The 27,272-nt window shown below is 31.9% G+C and overlaps 1 protein-coding gene across 1 annotated transcript in view; it reads left to right on the top strand.

The window, feature by feature from the left end:
- LOC139491391 (oxygen-dependent coproporphyrinogen-III oxidase-like) overlaps window positions 1-12,223 on the top strand; it is a 28,813-nt gene extending 16,590 nt beyond the window's left edge. Inside the window, exons 10-15 of the mRNA XM_071279054.1 lie at window positions 2,931-3,042; window positions 4,209-4,288; window positions 5,240-5,319; window positions 5,771-5,900; window positions 7,055-8,616; window positions 11,530-12,223. Coding sequence (XP_071135155.1) covers window positions 2,931-3,042; window positions 4,209-4,288; window positions 5,240-5,319; window positions 5,771-5,900; window positions 7,055-7,141 — 489 coding nt within the window. The 3' untranslated portion in view covers window positions 7,142-8,616; window positions 11,530-12,223. The remainder of the gene's footprint in view (window positions 1-2,930; window positions 3,043-4,208; window positions 4,289-5,239; window positions 5,320-5,770; window positions 5,901-7,054; window positions 8,617-11,529) is intronic.
- Window positions 12,224-27,272: the final 15,049 nt, after the last annotated feature.

A 27,272-nucleotide genomic window follows, 5' to 3' on the forward strand; every position in this document is an offset into this window, starting at 1 on the left:
AATAACAAAATGATTGTATATGTTCATTAACATTGCCATCTGTTCCTGTACATGTTGCCGTTTTCAAATCGATTCTATCTCTAACACTTTTTGAGAAATATGCAAAGGAAAGAAATTGTTTCAAGGGGAAATAACTCTCAAAGGGGATGATGAAATTCTATGCAGCCTCATATGGTAATACATCATGATGAGATGTACCTATTGTCCGAATAAGGTCATGATATCTTTAAAAACAACGAGGGGGGGGGGGGCATGTTGAAAAAAATCAATAAAAGGGAGATAACTTCTAAAGGGGATGATGAAATCCTACACAGCCTCATCTGGTAATACCTCATGATGAGGTCTATCAATGGTTCATATTTGGTTTTGATGACTTCAATAGAAACGGGGGGAGGGCATTTAGAAAAAATGTTGGAAAAAAAACCATTAGAAAAACAGTAAGGTCTTTCCCCACGTAGGGGAAAGACCTTAATTATAGTTTTGACTCCAATTTCATGGTCCACTGAACATAGAAAATGATAGTGCGAAGCTCAGGTTAAAGTTTTTGGTTAAGGTAGTTTTTGATGAAGTTAAAGTCCAATCGACTTGAAACTTAGTATACATGTTCCCTATGATATGATCTTTCTAAATTTAATTCCAAATTAAAGTATTGACCCCAATTTCACGGTCCACTGAACATGGAAAGTTATAGTGCGAGTGGGGCATCTGTGTACTATGGACACATTCTTGTTTTAGCTTTTTTGATTCCTTTATTTATCCCCTATCAATATAGACAAGTGTTATGAAAAATTAATTATTTTGAAACTGAGAAGCGAACTCCCTTAAGAGCATACAATACAGTTACAAGAGAGGTGATGACGTTGCCTAAGGTAAATTGTTATTTTCAAGATGTCAAATTAGGACTTATCGGGAAAAGATGTAGTTTTCGACTGATTTTTATCATTCAAACTGATTTAACATGAAAACGAGTTCATGGAGCCCTCTTTTTTAAAATGCCATTTGATTTGATTACGTAAGAGGATAATGTGTGCCAATTTTCACGAAAAAACGTAAATAGTGCAATTTTTTTAATTTGATAAATATACATGCATATATGATGTTTATTTCTATATTCATGAACAATTTAATAAATATGAGTTCATAATTTGAAAAAACAAAGTGCACAAATTTAAATGAAATTTGTCTTAAACAGAATTTACAAATAATTTAACAAAAAACAGATTTTGTTTATCTTTTTGAACAAAAAAGTTATGTATTTCTATCTTTTTAAACAAAAAAGTTATGTTTTTCTGTCGAAAGGAAAAATATGTCCTCAAATCCAAATTTTGAGCAAAAGTATAAAATTTCGACCTCATATTACTCATGAAGGTATATTTTTTATTACATATTTGATTTAATCATGCAAAAAAAAGACTATATGCAAATTTTCAGCAAAATTTCAATATGGGATCAAAACTGTATCGTATACAGATTGTGAGCTTAAATGAACGGTGACCCCATTTTTTTATTTCATTTTTCTATTAAGTATTTGATAAAGTTCATTTATAGAAAAATATAGCGAAATCCTATATTAGAAAAAAAATAATTTATACCCGCAAGCCCCCTTAACAGGAATTTTAATCACTGGTCAAATATTTTTCTCATGTTCCTTGAACTACACACACATTTTTATACGACTGCAAAATAAATTTTGGGATCAAATAATGGTATGATGTTGTCCTCGTTGTAGCCGAAGACACATTTGGTTTACAGACAATGGATCTCTATGAAATTTAAGGAGAAGGTTCAATACCACAAAAGGAAGGTTGGGAATGATTTTGGGGTTGATGGTCCCAACCGTTTAGGAATTAGGTGCCCAAAAAGGGCCAAAACAAGCATTTTTCAATTTTCAGGTGAATAACTTGTGTATTAGTAATTCAATTGGTCTGAAATTGTACCACAAAATTTAATACCACAAGTAGAAGGTTTGGATGTATTTTCGGAGTTATGGTGCCAACAGTTTAGGAATTAAGGATTGAAAAGGGGCCTAAACAAGCATTTTTGTAGTTTCTGGACAATAACATGTATGTAAGTACAATGTATATGGATCTCTCTGACATTGTACCACAAGGTTCCATATCACAAAAGGAAGGCTGGGATTGAGTTTGGGCGTAATTGCCCAATTCATGCAGGAATCAAGGGCCAAAAACAAGTATTTTTCTAGTTTCGAGACAATAACTTCCGTTTAAGAGTATGGATCTCTTTGAAATTTTACTACAAAGTTCCATACTAAAACGGAAATGCTGGAATTTTGTGTGGGGGTAATTGCTCCAAGGGGGAATTCAAAAGTTTTGAGGGTTCTAATTTTTTTTAAATTGTTGAAAATTTTCAAGTAGAATCTTTAATTGCACAGTATTGCACAATAGATTTTTAAGATCGTTACATTTATTTTGTGTCAGAAACTTATACTATGTCAAAGATTTGATCACAATCCAAATTCAGACAGTATCAATCTTGAATGTTGTGTCCAAATTTGTCCCAACTGTTCAGGGTTTAACATCTGCTGTCGTATCAGGTTGCGCTCAGTGAAGCAATTAATTAACAGTAGGTTCTTTTAAATAATCTATCATTAATATTATTTGTTGCCGTTTACAGACATGATACAATGTCCTTATCAGCTAGTTTGATTTATAGTGTAAATTATATTTGAAAGAAAAGCATGACCAGGAAATATTTCTTAGGTTTTTTTTCTCATTTTTTACTTTTCACAAAGACAATGTCAGTTTGTTATCAATTCATGAGTTTAAAAGTTCTTTGGTATCTATCAGCACACTTGGCTTTATTATGGCTGCTAGTATTTATTGGTGGAGAGAGAAGAAGAACCCAGATAGAATTCCCCCCTCTCTTGTAGAAGTAATTAGTACAACTTTGTTTTCATTTTATATTTTTAGGATGTATCTCATTTCCACAAGACCCTGAAAACAGCATGTGACAAACACAACAAAAGTTACTATCCAAGGTTCAAGAAATGGTGTGATGATTATTTCTTTGTCAAACACAGAGGTATGTAACTAACATTTGTGAAGATTAGATGAGAAACTGTAAAATAGCTTGTTCAGAATGTAATGTACAAACTACATATAGAAAAAAAGCTTGGTCAATCCTCATATAAATTTGTACACATTATCATTATGAAGATACTTATTGATTATCTTAAGAAAATACATGTAGTGATAAAAGATCAGGTCAGGGTTGTATAATAAATTGATCTGGTCTTTTCTGGTTTGGTAGTTAGTTTCTCCCATTTGACTATTCTTTGATTTTTTTTATTATACCATCTGAGTTATGATTTCTGTTTCTTGTAGACCTTATTGCTATTTCTGAATCTGCACGACTTGACTTCTTGTTATGTGACACTTTAACTATTTTTAAAAATATTACAACAATCACATTAGCATTGCTGCACCAGATATTTTCTCTTTTTGACGTTAAGAGTTTACGGGAAACATCTGTGATAGCCAGTATAGTGATATCATAAGGTGTATAACAAGTGATGTCTACCTAAGCACTCTATCTCTTACAATTTTTATGCCCCCACCTACGATGGTAGAGGGGCATTATGTTTTCTGGTCTGTGCATCCATTCGTTCATCTATCCGTTCATTCATCCGTCCATTCATTTGTCCATCCCTTCGTTCGTCTGTCCCGCTTCAGGTTAAAGTTTTTGGTCAAGGTAGTTTTTGATGAAATTGAAGTTCAATCAACTTGAAACTTAGTACACATGTTCCCTATGATATGATTTTTCTAATTCTAATCCCAAATTAAAGCTTTTACCCCAATTTCACAGTCCACTGAACATAGGAAATGAAAGTGCGAGTTGGGCATCTGTGTACTGGGGACACATTCTTGTTCAATGAATAAAATAGTAGATAGAAACCAATCTAATGCAAGTGCATGTATAAATGTACATGTATAAGAACTTGGTTGATTTTGGAACATTTGTTTACGAAATAAAAGATGAATTTTGGTCTGTTTTGTAAGGTTTTCATTTCACACAATTTTCATAAAAGTTAAATACTTTGCATAGAGACTTTTTCAACCCGAAAAAGGTTAACAGATGTATTAGTATTCATTAGTATAAGTTGATTTCTTATCTGCAGAGCTCATACCTTATATTATGGTAAACTGTTTAACTCGCATGAAACTTTACCTTTCTCATTTGATTGACAGGTGAGAGTAGAGGAGTTGGTGGTATCTTTTATGATGACTTAGATAATGATGATCAAGACAAAATTTTCAAATTTGCCACTGTAAGTATCTTATATTCTTAAATCTAGCTGAGTTGAAACCATTTGCATGGTAGGTGTGTTTGGAAGTCTCTTAATTGACATGGAGATATATGGTTTTTTTTTGGATGCATGACCATGAATTTTCTGTTTTCTCCACCAATAAAAAAAGGACTGCCATAATAAAAAGCCAAGATCATTGAAGTTTTCAATGAAAACCAACTATTCATCAATCATTTGTTAACATCGAGAAGACCCATATGTCTAATAAAATGAAAAATTGTCACTCATTATATATAGAATTGGTTTTTTTACTGGTATGGTTCCAGCTTTTTTTTTGTTTTTTTTTTTGGATAAATTAGATTCGATACATTTCAAAGTTATTTTTTTTACTGTGTACAAATTTAGGATAGAGATATGAGGAATTGTTGCAATTGAATCACACTCGCATTTAATTTAACTTTTCAAAATTTATAACACAGTTTAGTTGTCTTTTTAATCCCTGGAAACTATGACTGGTTGTAAGAGATGTCCAATTGAAATAAATTGGTTTCTTCACCTAGCTACAGTAGAGGGCCTCTAAAGCTTAGTGATCTAAGTAAGTTGTCGTTTGTTGATGTTGTTCTTAAGTGTTTCTTGTTTATTGTTTTTTTTATATAGATTAGACCGTTGGTTTTCCTGTTTGAACGGTTTTACACTAGTCATTTTTTGGAGCCCTTTAAAGCTTGCTGTTCGGTGTGAGCCGAGGCTCTGTGTTGAAGATCTAGACCATACTTTGACCTATAATGGTTTTTCTTTTACAAATTGTGACTTGGATGGAGAGTTATCTCATTAGCACTCATACCACATCTTGTTGAAATGTTATGGTTCTCTCTGGGCACTGGTTTCCTTTACAAATAAGCCAATAGCTAAGATAAAGCTGATATTGTTAAAAGTAGTGTAAAACAAGTTTTACTTTGTGTTCTAATTTACCAGGAATGTGCTGATGCAGTGATACCATCCTATATACCAATTGTACAGAAAAATAAAAACAAGGGTTACTCATATGCTGAAAGGTAAATTAATATTTCAATAATAGCATCAATGAAAATAAATCAAAGAATAAAAAATAAGTTGTAATACTTGTGACTGAATGAATCATTTTTAATTTTAAACAATAGGATATGCTTAAAAAGATGGGGAAATAAAGGAAAGTAATTTTATTTGGAGGAGATAGTAATATTTTTTTCATTCTGTTTGATATTTGCAGTGGAGAGAGAACAATTAATTATTTTTCCAATTTTTCTATAATTCATTTTGTCAAATGTTCTGGTTCCTAAGAATTCAGTCAGTTAACTACCTAAGGAAACAAATGGAAAATCAAAATATGCTTCCTCTGATTCAACCAGTCATTGACTTACTTATAACAATCTGTCAAAAGTTTTTCTGAACAGAATTTAGTCTATCTGGCAAAATGGATGTTCAAAATATCAATGAGTTGAATATAAGAGAGATTTTATTTTGCAGAATGTGGCAGCTGTTGAGACGTGGTAGATATGTAGAATTTAACCTTGTTTATGACAGAGGTACAAAGTTTGGACTAATGACACCAGGTGCTAGAATTGAGAGTATTCTGATGTCCCTACCTTTAACAGCGGTAGGTTTTTTGCTTAAGAATAGATTCATAATACTGTAATTTCAGAAATTATTGCAATGTTTTTATTATTTTGAAAAATGTGACAGGGTTATAATCACAATAATTAAAACTCACATTTTGATTTTTTTTGTGGATTTTTCTCAATATCACACAAATTTAGATAGCATTTTAGTCCAAAATGACAAAATCACAATAATAAATTCACACAAAAATTTCTAAAATTTACAGTAACAACTAGTCTCTCACAGCACAAATTTTTGCAACTTTTTAAAACAGTTCATGATATTGGATTAGAAGTGATTTTAAAGATTTCATTCAACCTGGATACATTGTTATTGATGGTTTACAGACGACCATCCATTTTTTTTTTTTTAGAATTTTGTACCTTTTAAAGGATTTGACTGATGATTTGCATAAATAATAACAGTCATATTAGTTGTTGAATACAAACTTGGATATGTTTACTACACCTAGCACCTAATGTCACACAAGTTGATGGTAGTTAATTTTCCTGAGTGCTAATTATTCTTACATTTCTTTTTTTCATGTATAGCACCTGTTGTAGTGCTTTTACTTTCTTTTGGATTTTTTTTAGTAAATCACCTGTTGTATTGCTTTTGAAATATCTTTTATTTACTGTCTACTGGATTTTTAAATTTTATTTCAGTATATTCTGTTTCTTTTGCCTTTTTCTGAAAGATAGCTCAATATGCATTTTTTTAGGTAGGGTTATTTCCCTTTGCACACAGTTATTTCTGTATTTTCCTTGTTTCATTAAAATTCTCCAATGACATAATTTGTAATAGAGTTATTGCCCTTTGCTTCTATGTTGAGGTAGTAGGCATAAATTCTTACATGAATCAATTTAATGGGGGGGAAATTAATTCAACTTCTTATTGTGACTGCTGGACTTTAAAAAAAGTTGTTTCTGAATAATTTCCATTTGTTTAAAGCTTGATTAATTCATCTCTAGGAATTGGTAAAGATTTCTTGTCGGACCATCTTGTATCACATTATTTGATTTGGTTTGTTATAGTTAAGAAAATCAACCAGTTTGCCTTCCAACTTAGGGGCCAAGGGAAATAACTGTAATTAATTTCAATTGATAACTGTGTAATCATGCAACAAATTAACAATTCATTACTCTGTTTTAGAGATGGGAGTATTGCCATGAACCAGAATCAGGATCTAGAGAGGAAGAATTACTCAAAGTTCTCAAAGAACCAAGAGAATGGGTTTGATGACGATTTTATATAGATGTTTTTTATATGGATGTTATTGAGTCTAGCGGAAGATATTCTTCAAAAGATACTATAGAAATGTTAGACTCTAAGAAAAAAAATGTTTAAAGACAAATAGAATAGTAAGATGTAAAAAAGAACCAATATTTTCATGAGGTTACTGTATAATAGAAAACTTTCTCTTTCTATTGGTGCTATTCATAACATTAAGAAACCAAATAAATAATTTTTTTATATAGTTGTAAATTATGTCCATTGTATGCCATCAAAAACTATCTAAAATGACAGGTGTTATTACAGAAAATTTTCAATATTGATTTTAAATAGTGACCAAAAAAAAGTTTTTTCCAAAGTTCTAATGAGAATTTTCAATCAAAACATAGACCAGACTAAAAGACAGGTTCTACTGTTTATGATATATTCTGATGAAGAATTAAGCAGACAATGCTATTTTTGTATATGTCTCTCTAGTTTATTTTTGTATTGGTGCAATAATCAATTTTCAAAAGTTGTTTTTGGAATCAGTAAAATGCCATAATAATTGTTTCTGTTGCTTTCTCCTGAAAAGGACATTTCTTATTTCTTCATTTTATGTTGATAAGCATTTTATGTCTTAACTTGGTTTCAGTTGAAAGAGTTCACATTTACACATATCATTTGAACCATAAGTGTACCTAGTTCATTATGCTTGAAAGTCAACATTTATATTTTACCACACCAATTTTATTTACCAGATATATGGAAATACTTTTAACATTGAAAGATTTGTAAACAATAAACACAGAACATATCAATTTGTCGTTTTTGAAAGTTTTTACAATTTCTTTTTATTTAGCCTAGGATGTACTGCATTATCTAATACAATTATTTAAATATCTATGAATAATTATATTTTAGTTAGTTACTATTTCACCAAAGAAACAAGTACAGGTAGTTTTACTTGGTCAAAAATGCTTTATACTATCTGTTTGTGAGATAATTAGTATAGAAACAGCACAAATAATACCAAATATTGTTTTTCATTTGTAGAAAAGATTGATATGTCTCATAGATGTATAACAAAAACGTATTCATTTTGAATATTGTTTTTAATTTGTAGAAAAGATTATATGTCTCAAAGATTTATACCAGAAAAAAGTATTTTACCTGCAAAGTGAAAACATTTAAGGACTGTTTGTTTTCTTTTCACACTAATTTTTTATATTATTTTTACTTTAATTTATGTTCAATGCATCAGAATGGATAAACATTCTATATTAGCGTCTATGTATGGCTTTACAACTTTCATAATGGGTTGACCTGTAATAATTGATGTTTCACTGCAGATTAAAATAAATGGGCATTTTGTTTTGCTACAATCAGAATTTGATTGTAATTTGATTTCATAGTGTTCTGTGGATTCATAAGCACTCGTTGGATACTAATTGTCATTTATTTCATGGGAATAGGTGAACCAGAAATTTAAATGTTCTACAGTGAGATGCTTGTAGGTGTTACTGTAAAATTGGGCGCACTACGTTTGCGCGCATTTGGGGATTAAAATGTTTTACGTTTGCGCGCAGCTTTTGATTACATTTGCGCGCATTCATTTTACAGGTAAATTCAGGTAAAAATTTAAATTAAATTACAATTGACTATATATATTTTTCATGTTCATAATAAACATGACTATCAATAATTAATTTTGAAAATATTTCTTAATTCAAATTATAATTTGTTCATATAAAATTGTAAAACAAATTTTAAAGTGAGCATTATAAACTCCGTAGTATAGCTTAAGACACACATGTAACTTCATTGCGAATGTTTCAGAATAAAAAGTGTTTCAATGAATAGTGATCGTTTTTAAAATTAGTAAATAATTTAAGTTATTTTTTTAAAGTTATACCAAGGCACAAACATGGAGTTTCGGCACGTAACAACATGTGAAGTAATGAATTTATCAATTATACCTTTACCTTTTTTAAGATTAGCTATGTTTAAGCATTTTAACAATTTTATCTGTATAGATTTCTAGGATTAAGTGCTTGTGCAAAATAAAACAGAATTATCTTGCTCGAAATCCCACTTCCACCTCATCGTTGGTGAGCAGGGTAAATAATTGAACAAATTATAAATAAATAAGTATTATTACCTGTATTTTACCTGGGTTTACCTGTCAAAAGAATGCGCGCAATTGTAATCAAAAGCTGCGCGCAAACGTAATGATTTTTGCGCGCAAATGTAGTGGTAATGCGCGCAAACGTAATGCACCGGTAAAATTTTACCTATAGCTCAACCTGTTTTTAAAATTGTCAACACAATAGGGACATTTAAATTGACCAGTTGGTATTGTTAGATTTAAATCTACCTTGATGCTACCTGTAAAAAAATTTATTCACCTAACCAAAAGTTTCAGCATGCTTTTTTCCTGAACTTTTTTTTACCTAGGATTATTCTGTTGAGAGATTTTTATTTTACTGTCATTCAAAATCTTATGAGTGATCAAGCCAAACAAGAATGACTATATCATATATTTTATTTTCTTTCAGTTGTAATTTAAAATTGCATGACCTAAAATGCACTACATTTCATATAAATGTTTGCATAGCCACTACTAGCAGTGTTTAATACCCTAAATAATCCAGTTGTAATATTTCACTCACTTTGATGAAACCTCAAAATCATATTTGAATAAACAATTTCATTTATTTTTTTACACTAATATTTGACATCTCAACCAGAATTCCAAAGACTTTAAATAATTCCCAAATTTCATTCATTTTTCACTACTTCACTAGATTTTTTTCTAAATCCATAGTATAAATTCTTATTAACTTCCAATGATATACATCCTAATTTAACAGGTGCAGAATCTATACATAATTCAGAATCATTTCCATTACTATATTCCAAATAGTTATCCTCACTTATATTTTGTAATATTTTATTTATATTTTTACTATATATCACCTGATTTTAATATATTCACAGTAAACATTGTATTTCATTTCCTATAATAAATTTCCAAATCAAACAATATTTGATTCAGAATTTTATAATGACTATTTCCAATTTCACATTCACTGAAAACATTTCCTCATGTTAGGAATATTTTAGAATATTTTACTTTCATTTTTCACTTTATCACTAGATTAGACTATATCCGCTGCATTACTCCAACATTTTATTTCATTTCCTATAATAATTTCCAAATCAAACACTATTTGATTCAGAATTTTATAATGACTATTTCCAATTTCACATTCACTTTTAAAAAACATTTCCTCACGTTAGGAATATTTTAGAATATTTTACTTTTATTTTTCACTTTATCACTAGATTAGACTATATCCACTGCACTACTTCAACATTTTATTTCATTTCCAAGATCCCATTTAAATAGGGAATCATCTTAAATTTGTAATAGATCCAAAAATTAATAATGAATATTTCAAAAATCACATTTAAAGCCACAGAAACATGTTGGATGAACACACACTATATCTCCTACTTGAATTCCAGTTTTGAAATTTTTAAATCTTTAACATAATTTAATAAATCCCATCATATGCAAAATTGAATTTCCTTTAGTGAACACAGCATTTTATGCACAAAACTCCCACTAATATTATAATAGATTTCAAATAAAAAACACATCAAGGTATACTCCAAAATTATTTCTAATTTTATATGTACAACATCATATGTAAGCCCCACAAAACGGTTAGAATGAATTATTTCCTCCTTGATGTCCGTCATGACAATAAAATCTTGAAAGAAACACATCACATTTTAAGAAGCAAAATTGCTAGTGAATTCAAATAAAATAAATCCAATATTGTATGCACAATGACACCAAAAGATTTAAAACATTGCAAATAATAATCCAAAATGAAAATCTTGAAGGGTCATGTGAAGAAAAGAACAACATATCCCTCTGAAAATTTAAACTGTAAACACCTGAGCAGCTATTTCTTGTTTCACTGGCAGCTGGACAATACTATATATAAGGGTTAGAATTTTAAAGAAGCATTTTGGTGTAAAAACAGTTTAAATTTTCAAACATAGTAATACATATTTATTTTAATCTTTTACTGATTTAGAATTTTAGGTAAAAAATAGATAAATCATATATATCAGGGATTTAAAACAATGAAAACCAAAACTTTTTTCTTCCCTATCAATTTTTAATAGAATAATCCTAGGTAAGAAAATCTTCAGGAAAAAAAGCATGCTGAAACTTTGGGTTAGATGAATAAAAATCTGTACAGGTAGAATCAAGGTATATCTAAATCTAACAATACCAACTGGTCAATTTAAATGTCCCTATTGTGTTGACAATTTTAAAAACAGGTTGAGCTATAGGTAAAATTTTACAGTAACACCTATAAGCATCTCATTGTAAGAAGGAGGAATTTTATATATGTCTCACAAGTTGCATTTAGAAAAACCATGAAATCAAATATCCATCAAGTGGGTCTCATTGGGGTCTAAGCGCGACGGGGGATTGCCGATTTTTTGTAAGTGGGACACGTGAAAGTCAAATTATTGTGTCGTGAAAACGGGAAATGAGGTCTAGCGGGACCCGGGAAATGACAAAAAAATGAAAATTGCTTATGTACATAGTGTAAGCGGGATACAGGAATCTGACAAAACAGTAAGCAGGATCTGGGATCGGAACCCCCCCCCCCAATAAACATACGATTTTCCCCCAATCCACAAAAATTGATACCCACGAAAAATAAGTGAGTATATGAGATGGTATGCACAGCAAACATGATAAAAGCATCATGAATGAATGGAAGTTGTGTTATTGTCTTTTAATTGGTCATTCCACCAGTCTTGTTTCAAAATGCAATATGATGTTTGAATAAATGTCTCTTTGTATTAAGCTATGTACTTTAATGACATGTTAATTGATGTACTTCCACAATATTATTTGTTAATTTATGATAATTGTACCATAAAATATAGTTGTGATATGTTATAAAGGCTCATAAGAAAATATATTAATGAGGATATATTTATCATATTATGTGTACATGTATTTGTTACAGATTTTAAATTTTATCAATCTTCCAAAATAAAAATTGATTCATATTCTGTGTTGCTAGAATTTTACTCCACTTTCCAACGTATCAGATGAACTGTTAATATCATCGTTAAAAATCCCTCTGTGGCTTATACCTGCTAACCTGGTTGGAGATCTCTCTTTCCAGATCCACTAAGGAGGGAGATTGTGCATGGCAACCTTTTTAGTCCTACCTAGGGGCATTATGTGTTTTGGTCTGTGTGCTTTCGTTTGTCCACCAGTTACGTTTGTCCATCTGTCTTGCTTTAGGCTAAAGGTTTTTGGCAAATATTTTGATGAATTTGAGGTCCAATCAACTTGAAACTTAGTACACATGATATGATCTTTCTACTTTTAGTGCCCAAATAGAGTTTTTATCCTAATTTCACGGTCTATTGAACATAAAAAATGATAATGTAAATTGGCCATCCATGTACTGTGGACACATTCTTGTTTTAAATTTTTTAAGGAAAAAGAATAAATCATCAGCATAAAACTGAAATTGGGATTTGAACCTCGCTTGCCCTTAGTTCAAAATAGAAAGGTGCAATTGATCAATTTTTATATAATAGAGAATTAAGGATAATATTCATCATTTCAAAGATGCAGTCATACCAGGGATTGTTTTTAAAATCAATAATGATTATAAAAAAATAAGAAGGTCTTCATTCTTCAGAAATCTCAGTTCAGTACATGGAACTCAGTAAGTTTGGCAAAGAAATGCAGATCATCACAGCTACAACTTCTTTCTTGTTATTCTGCACTTCTTTCACAGGGGAACATGATTTTGATCTAAACTTTAAGGTAGCATAATACAAAGATTTTATAACTCCAACCCCCAAGTTTTACAATGCTGTTACTTTCTTGATAATGCTTGAAAATTTATAAAAGTGGTAGTTTTGGATAGCTAACAGATTACTCTTTCAAATAAATGCAATGTTAGTATTATGCAACAATTACGTAACCAATTATAATGTTAGCTGCATATAAAATATTTTCCCTCAAATTTCCACTTTCAAATGAAATTAGCTTCTGCATAGGTATCCCTAGAGGGTTGATTTTATTATACAATGTATGTTGTTCCTATGGCCATTATCTACAAAAGGGTGTCTCAGATTTCAGATAGAATGTATAGAACAAATTTTACACCTATTTAAACATTATCTTCTTTTATGTGGTTAGGATGTTTACACTAATTAGAGATTTATGAGAGAATGGAATACCATAGAGACAATCTGAGACACCTTTTGAAGTCCATGATGTGTTGATTAAGATTTTGTTAAAATTTTCTGTATTGTTAAAGAGATAATAGAGCTAAATTCATTAAAGTGAACTTACCCAGATTTTGCCACTAATTACATAATAATTGATTACATAATGATTGCATAATAAAAATATTGCATTCATTTAAAAGATTAATCTTTTATCTATCTATATATACCTCTTTTATTATTTTCTATGCATTCATAAGAAAGTATTTCAAAGGTTAGTGATTGGAAGTAAAAAAATCTTTGTATTGTGCTACCTGAAAAGACTTTATCAGGAAGCATGGATAATATGTCATTTCATATCTATAGGCATATTAATACTAGCAAACAATACACCTATATGCTTATGGTTTATTTACTACAAGGAATGATTTAAAGAATAAACAGTACAAAAAATGAATACAAAGGTGTGTTTTAAAAAATTCAGAAATTGTTATTGGTACAAGAGACACTACTGTGTCACCACACAAGAAATACATTTGAAATAATAAGCATATTGTAGCATGATATGTAATTTTCAGTAAACCAATATGATTAAAAGGAGAAATGGGGTCTACCTCAATGCGGCAGTAACGACAAAAGACACACAGATAGCAACATAAATTCATAAAAATACAAAAGACAGGATAGGTGTCTATTCAATACGTCAAGTTCTTAATCGACTAGAGTCTGTAATGAATACTTTTAGGATAATGTTAGACATCCCTTCAACGCCAAATTTGAAAAATATTTGTTTATATGTTATATAATGTGACGGGGCTAATAATTAAGTTCATTTTAAGAATGCTCAAAGTTTTTTTACCTACTGACAAGACATCATGTCGTACTTCACTCTAATATTGGCCACAGTTCATTAGAGAGTAATATTATACAGCAACGTCATAAAGAATCCAAGACAGGAAATAATGACCTTTTGTTTCGCACAAGAATGTATATTCCAGTTCTCTGCACATGATTTGTATGATTAAAAGACCATATAATTGAGTTTATACAAAACCAAGTTAAAACTTCAAAACTAAGATTTTCATCGACAAAGCTCGCAATTATGACGTACGAACGAGAAAATGAAACTTGGTTAATATTGTATCTGTCAGCTATCTTCATTTGAAATTTGTTTTTCAGGAAAATGTTTATGTTAGTTACAACATTTTGTTTTCATGGAAAATAAGGGGTTCAATGTCCTCTATTCATGAAACACGATGTACAAGAATTAACATAAACATGTAAGTATATAAAAATATATATTTTATATTTATAAAGCCAACTTATGTGAAATGTAAATAATTGCAAAAAGTTGATTCATTTGCAAATGTGTATACAAATATATAACAGGATGGTTGTTTAAAGATTAGTTTTGCTTGAATGAAGAATTAGAAATAAACGATATCAGTTTTTCAATTGTCGACTTTCCTTTTCTTTGTACATATTTATCCTCTACCTAAGTCCACAGGCACTTGTCTCAGAAAATTGTTTTCTGAGACAAGTGCCTGTGCTAAAGTCTATGGTATTGATGTTTTGGTTTTTTTTCTTTCTAAATGATACATTTTTACAGAACATATCAATTTGGGCTTTTTTTTTTGTTGCATTTTTCCTTATATTTAACCAATGATCTATTGTACTATCTTCAGAAAATTATAATTATTTATAAGAACTAATTGTTCTATATCACCAAAGATTCGTTACAAAGTTTCACTTATTCGAAAATGCATTGATCTAATTTATGTGTGATTTTTTTTGTATGAAAACAGCTCAAATAATACTAAATAGTATATTTTTCAGTGAAGACAAATTCATATGTTACATTAAGGCAACAGTAGTATACCGCTGCTCGAAACTCATAAATCGATTAAGAAAAAAAAACCAAATCCTGGTTACAAACTAAAACTTAGGGAAACGCATCAAATATAAGAGGAGAACAACGACACCACAGAAACACAACTTTTAAAATGTAACACACACAGAAACGAACTATAATATGACAATGGCCATTTTCCTGACTTGGTACAGGACATTTTAAGAAAAAAAAATGGTGGGTTGAACCTGGTTTTGTGGCATTACAAAACAAATAAATGGGAGAACATATAGACCAGAGAAACACACAAATAATAGCTAACAAAGATTTATTCCCAAAAGGATGCATTTATGCTTATTAACAAGTGAACAAATTATCAGGACATTTCATTTCCATTTCACCCAGTCTGTTTATAATTTGTTTTCAACTTTTTCTTTTTTTTATCAAAATGAATTACCAGCGGTAGAATCAAAAACAATTTTTTTAATGCACCCACCGAACACACGGCTAAATTATATATCATTGAAAAGATAAAATTGTTAACTTTAATATTAATGATGCCGTAAGCATGAGAAGTGGTCGGAATTTTGCATAATTGAGGTCAAAGGTCAACAATTGAATATTACAAAATTTTGACTTTACTGTCTATTTTGGGCTAAACGTAGGAACATAAACCATATTAAACAATCAGGGGACAATATTTCATTCAACATATATGGAGCCTGTTGGGCATACCATTTGTTTTCTAAATACGTCATTTTTAACGTTAAAATTGACGTTTTTCGTTATATGATACATTTTGTTTATTTATGACTTCATTTAGTTTCCATACAAGGATGACCTTGAACTTTGGTAATATTTTTTTCCCATAAAAATGAAGTCTTAAGACGACTTGCTACTATACAAAAGTTTAAAGTCAGGTAAAGGGTGATAAAAGTTAATTTCATTGATTTCAGTTTCAATGGTCATGATGGTTATTTCAGTAAATTTTTTACATTTTTTTTGCAGACAAAAGCTGTCATTAATATTTTTGTTGTTCAATCAAAATGTATTCATATAAGGTTTATAAAATATGTTAGCATCATACGTTTTTTTGACGTTTTTTAACATTAGGAATGCCCGATCGTCCTATCATAATAAACGGAAATAGCTTCAGTGTAAAAGTAAACTAAACGTATATTAAATCAACAGAAAAAGTGGACAAAAACTAAAAGCAAAACAAGTTTATATATGAATTAGCATTATAAAGACGTAGATAGGTCAGGTAATCTAGCAGGTAATCAAGCATCATCATCATCATCATCATCATTTATATCTGCCAGGTGTGTATTGATGTTTTTACAAAGGTCTGATGCTTGACATTGACACAGTTCAGTACAGGACAAATTCTGTTCAAAACACACACAACTTTTACTGCAAACTGATTTTCCTTTGCATGTGCACACCAAATCTTGAAGGAAGTCAGATGACATTTGACCTTCAAACAAGACAGGTTCAAGACCACACTTTCCTTCTTTCCAACCAAACTGTAAAGGCGATCCAATAGCAGACTTGGCGATATGTGCAGTCATCCAGATTTTGGTTTGGAAAGAAGACCTAAGGACGTGCTGTTTGAAAGATGCTTCACAAGGAGGGAGTCGGACCAAGCTAGAATCTTTACATGTGGCTAATTTCACCCGGAAACTGTTCAGATTAGTATGGCAGCGTTTGGACTTTCCTTTAGGATCATAAAGCCTAGTTACGAGTTTTCGACTGACGGCTACCGAGTCTTCCATATCTAATAAAGATATCTGGAACAAGTAATTGAAATGAACAGGCGTTTCTTTTAGTGCCTTTAGCATGGATTTCTTTCCTATGCCAAATAAAGACGATGTAGTATCACATCCTGTAATAGCGTGTGCAGCTGGTAGGATTTTACACAAAACTGAATTTAACGACCCACACAGCTCATGAACAGGAATGTAACGCCGACAATCCTTAATGCTAGTGATCATTCCTGTTTGAAACCACAATTCAGATATATGAGTCATCTGTGGGAAATAATGAATTAAAAGTACTAGCACGTCCGTATCCGGAGACTTTACAATAATGCGACCGTTTACATCGTTTTCCCTGTACAGTTTGTCAGCATTAAATGCATGCAGAACAATACGTGTATCTGCCTCTTCTTGTGTACTTGACAATTCACTGCAATCTGATATACCTTTGGGACTTATTATTTTCACTATTTCTGGATTGGGAAATGATCCAGCAAGGTACAGTTTTTGTCCATCCATTTTCTTTCATATATTGCAAAGTGAATTCACCAAGAAACTTTATAAGTGACTGCTTGTTTTCACCTGAACAAAGAAATTTTTTCCAGTCTGGAATGATTCTTCCTCCGATTACTTGAAACACTTTTGGATTGAAAAATGACTTTGATCGACGTTCCCGTTCAGAGCTTTTAATGGAATTTTGAATGTCATATCTATCAAAAATGTCAGCAACCACTGAAGCATATTGAAAGCAAGCAACCTGATTGCGGACAAAATCTAAAGCCAATTCACCAAATGTTTTAAACCTTTTTGCATTGATAGATTGCAATAATGCCATGCCATCTCTTATATGGGTGGTTCGAGATATATCGAATATTGGAAGGATTTGACAGACTACTACATCCTGTTCCAGTATGTGAGCTAAATCTGCCTTGCAAGTCTTGCGCATTGTACCATCGTCATGGAACATGGATGTTGGGATTGGGCTAATTGGATAGGACAGAACGTTTTCAACTGTTACATCCTCTCGACAATTTGCCAAAGATAAGGCACGCCTAAAAACTAACTCTGGGTTGATATGCACACTAACTGTGTCACCAGAACGACACTTTAGTTTAGTTTTTTTCGTCATATCCTCGAAAGACTTTAGTTTAGATCTTGATATCGGGTTATAGAAACTTCGAGACTGCCCATTCGACAAAGAACCATCAACAAAGGATTTAACCCTTTGTGTGCCTTTATTAATAGAATTCAATAAAGAATCTTGAACTTCTTTAGATGCGTGCATCCCAGTTGAAATGTTTATGAGAGAAACTGGATGTAAGGTAACATCAAAAGGATCTGTCATTTTGTTGATGATATGGTCTATCAAATCACTAACCTGTTGGTTGTCTCGTGTCATTGCTGCTGGTTTCATTTCCTCGTGAGATAAATCACTCTCTATGGACAAACCAGCTCTATCACGCATTTCTGAACCGAAATGACCGAGAACATGTCTCGTTAATGTCCATCTAATCAATGCAGATTTTTTGCGGGTTAATCCAACAATCCCCCCATGCCCTTTAGAGTCTTTTATAATGGTTTTTTCGGTGGCCATATCACTCCAAATGCCGTTAAAAGTTCCCTTTTTTTGGTGAATTGCAAATTCACCAGAATCAAATGCTGATTGAACTTTATGAGGGATATCAAGCATATCAAGAATATTAACCGGGGTCCATCTGGAGTAATTTGTTCTGTTGGTTATGAAGAAGTATGGCAGAATATCAGTAGTAGTATGTAAATGCAATGACCACAAACCCTCCCGTTCTGCACGAATGTTTTGGAGCATTACTTCAACCGCGTTCAGGAACATATCCCAGTACTTAAATGTCGGGGACTCGAGATATCCCCAGTTCCTGAATCTTACTGTTAATGGTAATACATGGGTGGTGTACAGAATCGTTAACTCGTTAAGTACATCTTTGTAAGATTCCGATTCATCTGAAAACTTTGCTTGACATTTGGACAGCATCACCCATACATCCTTTGGTATTGCATCAATACCATCATTTTCCTCACACCATTTGAAAAACGAAGCAAACCATAACGATCGTAATGCTTCATATACGAGTGTTAAACCTCGAACTGATCGGTTAAACTGTTTCCCTAAGAGCATCTGGTCAACAGTGCATCCGGCATAAACACCAGAATCAACCATAAGATCCCGAAGACCTCCATCTGCCCACAATTTGCCAATACAAGCTATAAAACAAGAAAGTGTGTGAAATCCACCAAGCCTCAAAATATGGGATTGAAAAACTTCCGGCATTGACCATTTCACTTGCTGTTATACTGCGTAAAGTTGTTGATCAAACGTCTGTATTGCAAAGTCCTGTCCTACTTCTTTTGACATGTCCATACATTTCTTCATAGTTGTATAAACGGTTGACATATCGATTGGCTTCGAGTCAACAACTGGTGCATATGTAACAAGTGTCCGACAAGGAAGTGATTCTGAGATTAGGCCATTAAACCCAGTCAAGAAGGGGATTGCTTGTTTAATTTGTTCTGGAAGTTCCATTGGAAATTTAATTACTTCTCTGAACAGAAGTCGCAGCAAAACCCAAACGGAGTCTAAAGAAGCCTCACATCTTTCTGAACAAGATTGTATATCACTATATGCATTCTCACGACGTGGAGGCTCAGGACGCTCTTTTGGCTTGTTGAATGGTACACAGTTTATCAAAGACAGTGTCTGCTCGTCGACTGGTACAGATTTTTCCTGTCCTCGTTTAACTTTAACCTGTTCAGCATGTACAGCGCTTGAATCTGTCATTTCAGTCTGCAGTTGGAAAACAGCTCTAGCCATAGAACGGAAAGTATCCTTGCCATCCACCGTTTCCGTGTTTATGTCAATGTTATCTGATCCTTCCTGGATAAGACAACCATTGGAAGACAGCGGTACAATACCGTTTGGAACATACACGCCATTTTTGATCCTATCAATTTCATGACTTGATAAGCTTGTTAGGTAACGCCTAACCTCATCATACGAACTGCAAAACCCATGAGCATTTAATGTTTCAACTAATTGTTTTGATCCAAATTCGTGATACAATTGTAATGCAAGACCAATTTGAAATGGAGTGATAACATTTGTACTCATTGAAACTATGCTTTCTGTAAGCGACATACAATTTCGCATTTTTTCTACGGTAGTATGGTTTTGGTTTGAAACGGCCAGAAAAGACTTTTCATCTATTAACCAACAAATAAATTTGGTCAGGTTTGGGGGCATTGATTGAATTGACAACGGCAGAGAACATTCGGAAGGTGTTGGGTAATAATCATTGTTTAGATCAAGGCTATGTATATCACGCCTTAAAATATTGGCAGCGGTGTGTAAAATCTGTTCTTCACTTGTTGTATTTTGGAACTTCCAATTTCCAAATCTAACTGTGCTATTTTGAGTTCAGATTTTAGCTGACTTGCAGCTTTGATTGCGTCACCGATGGATATAGAGCTGCTGAACATGATATTTGATTTACCCTGGCCTTGTTGTTGTTGTATGACAATTGAATCGCCGTAATAATTCTTTAACCTATTTTGCAATTTATATGTTGTGTATTTGTCGGCATAGTCCTGTGGAAGCAAGAAACGAAATTTCTCAAGCAAGTTGGACATCATAAAAGCCTTATGCTTTACCATCAGGTCTGAATTAATTTCTGATACCAACTTCACAAATGCAGTATCGTGGTCAGAAGATTCTGCTTTTACTTTTTGGGGTGTTTTCAGTAGATATTTAGTTATACAGGCCGAATGATAAAGGGCATTTTCAGTAAAATTTTCATGTAAAACCGTTGACTCAATTTCATGATCCGAATTAATTCTAGCTGCCTCAAGTATATTCTTTATTCTGTCTTCTGATTCCACTTTGTGCAATTTAGCATCTTTTTTGTAAGTTTTGTTCTTACAAAAAATACAGGAATACCACTCTGATCGAGTTGTGATTCTAGATGTGCTTGCAGCAGGTGAAAAAATGCAAGCACCACCTATATTCTCCTCCGTTTCCATACAATCTTGTTTATAACCAGATAGATTCTGCTTACTGGTGTAAGATTTACAACCAGATCTATGGTATTTAACATCAATATTTTCCGAAAAAAAATGATTAATAGAAGACAACTCTTCTACAATTTTCAAATAGATCTCATCTTTCCGTAGTTTAGTAGCTTCAATAAAACTAACTTTGCCCTTGTCAGTGAAAATATATAATTTTTCCGGGCTTTTAATCTGACAAATTATACATCCCTGCCAATCTAAGGAAGACTTCCCTCTCTTTGCACTTGTTGGGGTAAGTTTTAAAGGACTACCGAACTGTGACATTATCCGGAAAATTTTCAGAACAGATCCGGAATAATTTTTAAGCGATTACTCAACACAATGTAAACAATGATAAAAAAAACCAATATATTACCACTCTGGGTATTAAAAATAACAAAAAACAATAAAATCAACAACAAAGCAAATATAAAACTAGTGTAAAGACAAATATAAACCCTAAAACTGATATTAATCAAACAATTTCAATGTGAAATGCTAATCGACATTTGGCTTGTACAGTGATAGAACTGAACGGAGTGAGGATTAAACAAAAATAAACGTCCCGGACCGTAATTCCGGAATTAAATAAATGTGTAACAGATTGAGGTGTTCTATTCAAATTAAAAATTTCTTGTTAATCGAATAAGAAATGTTACAAACGAAAGTTGTTTTGTATAAAGTAAATATCGAAGTGTATATTTATGCCAAATAAACACAAATGAAGTGTTTTATAATTATCCTGTTATTAACGGAAACCGGTGAAATCGTGTTAATCACAACTACTGAAGTAAAACGGGTTTTAAAATGTTAATGGTAAATGTTTTTAAAACAATTATTGACTATTTTTATCGTAAGTGATATATTCTTACATTATCAATTTAAAGAATAGCCGTAATATTGTGATTCGTAATAATAATTAACATTTTAGTGTATCAGTGATTTTTTTTTATACACTACATAACGCTCTAAAAAGCCATTTTTACGGAAATTCGACCATACGATTTTCTTACGGCATGTTTAAAATATAAGTTTAACATGTATTCTTTCATTTAAAAAAAAATTCAGGTGTGTGTTCTTTGGGTGCATTAAACTCCTTAACTAAGCGTCTTTTCAGATTTCGCCGCTGCACTAAATTACCAAAAATCTATTATCACTTCAATAGATGTCTATACAATTTTTATGTCTTCAACAGTAAAAAAAAATCACAAGTTACACTGCATATTACATACATGAACCATTGTTTGCTAGAATTGTTATTTGATTTGGATATAATTTCATAGTGTATATAAGATGGTAAGCACTGCAAACATGACTAAACCTTATAAATGAAGGGAAGTTGGCCATTCGGGCAGTCTTTATCGAAGTACAATATGATGTTTGAATAAATGTATAAAAGAGGGACGAAATATACCAAAGGGACAGTCAAACTCATAAATCTAAAACAAACTGACAACGCCATGGCTAAAAATGAAAAAGACAAACAGAAAAACAATAGTACACATGACATAACATAGAAAACTAAAGAAAAAACAACACGAACCCCACCAAAAACTAGGGGATCTATAAATTATATAAATCATTGATGACATGTTAATTGATATACTTCTGAAATGTTATTTGTTAATTTGTGATAATTTTATTATAAATTGTTATAAAGGCTCAAATGAATTTATATTTATGTCAATATATATTTATCTGATGAAGTATACATTTATCTTGACAGAGCTAAAATTTTATAATCCTCCAAACTAAAATTTAGTTCATATCTTGTGTTTCATCTAATTTATTCCTCTTTCGATTGTACTAGTTCAGCTGTTATCATCGTTTTACTTGTGTCAGTGCCTCATATCTGCAAACCTCTACATGGTGGGAGATCTCCCTCTTTCAGGCTCCACTAAGAACGGAGATTGTGCATACAATATTTCACCACAAATAAATATCAATTGTTTAAAACTATATATGGCTCTATTTCTGCTAAAAGATGCATGACTTAAGATATATTTTTTTTAAATATGAACTATGTTTTGAAATGCTGTAAAAATCCAACATAGCTATGAAATAAGTCTTGTTTTTGTTATGCAGTAAAAATCCAGCATAAAAAATATCCAAAAAATAATCAAACTGATAAAAGGGGGTGGAAATACTAGGGTTACTTTGCGTCGGAAAGAGAAATTTTAGACCTCTCACAGAAGTTCTGAAAAGGATGGGTTTTTTTAAATGAAATACTGTTTTTAGGATAAAGAGTAAGTTTTCAGTTTAAAACTGAAATTTGGATTTGAACCTGACCCAAAGTTCAAAATAGAAGGTACACTTGAACAACCAGACCAACAAACCAGCATTTGATAGGATATACATATGGATAGGTTGTAGTTACTCATGACACAAAGTCTGAACAAGCACTAATAAAACAAATTAACAGAGCTATTATTGTTGTTTCTCATTTCAAAAGTGCAATTATACCTGAAATTGTAATAAAAAAATTAATGATGCCTTTATTCTAAAGAATTCTCAGCTCAGTACATTGAAATATGTAAGTTTTGCAATGAAATGCAGATTACTACAAAAATAACTTATTTCTTGTTCTCTGCACTTCATTCACAGGAAAACATATGGTGTTAATCTAAACTTTTAAAGACTATTCCAGGAAGCATTGGTAATATGTCTTTTTAAATTGGTATACATATTTCTATACACATATATTTAATAACAAACAAAAACAACTATAATCTTATGGTTTATTTACTAAAAGAATGATTTAATATGTGACGTAATTTTTCTGCTGTTTCAGAAATTTCATATATCAAATGTGACGTAATTTTTAATGCCTTTTCACCGTCGTATGTGACGTAATTTTTAATGCCTTTTCACCATGGTATGTGACGTCATTTTCATAATTTACTGCGTTGAGGCCTGGACTGAGTCGGGTGTGTCTATTCTGTGTTGGTCATTCATTATGTATTTGTCTTTGTTTTATGTAATGAGTTAATACTTCAGTTTCATTATGTATATCTGTTATATTCATTTGATAAAATTTACTGTTTGCAATAGCATTAATTGTTCTAAATAATAAGGATGTTCTTATCCCAAGCATAAAAACTTAGCCGTATTTGACACAATCTTTTTCAACTTTTGATCTTCAGTGCTGTACAACTTTTATCTTTATCGATCTTTTATATCTGGACGTCACTGGTGAGTCTTGTGTGGACGAGGCGCGTTTTTGGCGTATTAAATTTTAAACCTGATGCTTTTTGTTAATCATGTGTTTCTTTGTCTAATACGTTTTCTTATTTATTTGTATTATAGTCCTGTAATATTATGTTGTCATTTTTTTTGTTATATTTAACATTGCCATTAAAGTGCGAGGTTTGGCATGCCACAAAACCAGGTTCAACCCACCATTTTTTCCTTTAAAAATGTCCTGTACCAAGTCAGGAATATGGCCATTGTTATATTATAGTTCGTTTCTGTGTGTGTTACAATTTAACGTTGCGTCGTTTGTTTTCTCTTATTTTTGAGTGTAAATTGACATTGCGATAAGACGTGTCACGGTACTTGTCTATCCCAAATTCATGTATTTGGTTTTGATGTTATATTTGTTATTCTCGTGGGATTTTGTCTGATGCTTGGTCCGTTTCTGTGTGTGTTAGTTACATTGTAGTGTTGTGTCCTTGTTCTCCTCTTATATTAATGCGTTTCCCTCAGTTTTAGTTTGTTACCCCGATTTTGTTTTTTGTCCATGGATTTATGAGTTTGAACAGCGGTATACTACTGTTGCCTTTATTTAATCAATTGACAATACAAAAATTAATACAAAGAATGTTTGCAAAAATAAAAAAAAATAAAAAAAATTAATTTAGTTAGAAGTTGATATTTGTTGCATAACACCTTTATGTGTCGCCACACAGGGAATACAATTTGAATTAATTAAGGGGTTAAGGGAAATTAGGGTATACAAAATGGGTACCCACAAACGTATCCTTTATTTCGCAGATATGATTAATTCCAGTCATCTCAAAACTCAACCATTAACTAAAACGTTATTCCCCCGCAATCCACTCTGAAGTTAGTTCAAAGTGATGTTTTAAAATACAAAAAGTTGAGCGTTGACGCACATAGGTCTCAGGTTCACTGCATGATGAGTTATCCGGAAATGTTATGCACCTTTTATGCAAGTATATACTCCAAAAATGTTAGAGTTCAACCATCTTCTAAAAAGAAAGTATCAATAAAATACAAACCCTTAAAACTTGCACACCTTCAATATATGAACAAACAGATAGCAGAAAAAAATATACCGCAAGACTAACAATCCTCAACTTGCAACGCCTCTCCGTAGACAAAAAGAGGACCAATTGATTCGACAAAATTGATGGTATAGGTATTATATCTAGTCCTTACTGTAGCTCGGTGAATGTGATGAATATTTTCAACTCTACTCCTCGAAGTAGTCGCAGTTATGGTCATCGTCATTATACATTACCTACTTTTCATGATGTTTCTAATAATGACGTGCTGCCCTTTATACAAAAGCCGTTATGTATTCATCACATTCGCATGAAACTTCATTCAATACCCCTTTCAAAAATTATCTGCTCAATATATGTTTGGACACCACTGTTACAAACCCTCATTCAAACCAATACAAACTTACAGCTATCATTTCGAATATTGCAAGTCAGACTTTACAAACCAGTTCGCATTGGAAAAGATGAAAAAGAGAAAAGATCTTTCTTAAACTTTTCTTTGCCAACAAAGGTCTCGATGGCGTCAACTTAGGCAATATCCTTCATCATAAATTAGTTCAGTCGAAAATACCTCCTTATCTTAAAGATCGATCTGTACCAATAATTTCTTATACCTATACCAAACCGATTGCAACTAAAATGTTCAATAGCAAACACGTTTAACAGGGTCTCAACATTAACAACTTCAAGTATAAACCTCCTGATTGATCCTGTGCTAGTTCCCAATTCACATATAATTCGGCTGGCCACGTTATTACCGGAGACCTCAACATTGTCAATAACACGTCCCTGCGAAATTTGTTATCCAAAGGTCCGAAATCTCGCGCATTCATTTGAAATACAACTTCAAAATACTGGTGGATTCAGTCGAGAATTATGCCCGGCAATGGGTTAAACGCGAGAACGAATGGGTATATAACTATTACAGGTCCTCAAAGGAGGACCTGTAATAGATATATACCCATAATGAGACGGACGGACGAGTGGACAGAGGTAAATCAATGAACCCCAACTTTTAGTTGCACGGGCATACACATCCTTGATGAAGAAATGAAATAAGAGGTGTAAAAGAAAATGAAAATGTCACATAATTATGTTAAGTAGAACAGAAACAACTGTGGATGCAAAATCTGATCAGAAGGACTGTGGGAGGGACGGACATGTTTCATAATCACTATGTACCAACACGAAAGTATAATACTTAAGTTATCATGCTAAACAGGATATACAAAATATAGTTACTGTTTTATTACTGACCTTTACACAGTATCAATGGAACCAACACAAAAAATATGGAAGCGATGCTCTTGTAACACATACAAATACGAAACAAAACTACCAAATGACGATGCGAATGGCTATATATAGGTCCATGGATATGTGGCAGGGTTTATTAAGTTCTGATTTCTAGTTCACTCATATCAAATTCAACCGTTTTTTGGTCTTCTAATAATGTACATAGAAGAATATTCAATCAAATCAGTTTATCTTAAATAACGAAATAATAGATATCAAACACAAAGAAATAATATCATACAATGCAAAAGAATACTTGCAATAGAGCGAGCACAAAGCTCTAACTAACTCTAATATCCGTCACGGTCATAAGATTTTCTACAGCAACGTCACAAAGATAGCACAACTGGAAAATACGAATTTGTGTAAAGCACAGCATAAACCGTATACAGGAAACCGAAAGTGAAAACCAAGCATGTGATACTAGTTCATTGTTTGTATAAAACAGTATGTCTTCAAAGGTATGTGAAGTTATTTGTTATATTTCAAATCATTTAATAGCATATTGCCCCTCTGACCCGACAGTAATGGCCACAACCTTAGACTAAACTAAAATCGCTTATGAAAAGAGCGGTGTGATAAACGTTATGACACGACAGTATGTTGGTTCTATGCATTAAAAGAAATACTAATTTAAGGTA

The sequence above is a fragment of the Mytilus edulis genome, chromosome 10 (assembly GCF_963676685.1).
Source record: "Mytilus edulis chromosome 10, xbMytEdul2.2, whole genome shotgun sequence".
Lineage (NCBI taxonomy): Eukaryota > Metazoa > Mollusca > Bivalvia > Mytilida > Mytilidae > Mytilus > Mytilus edulis.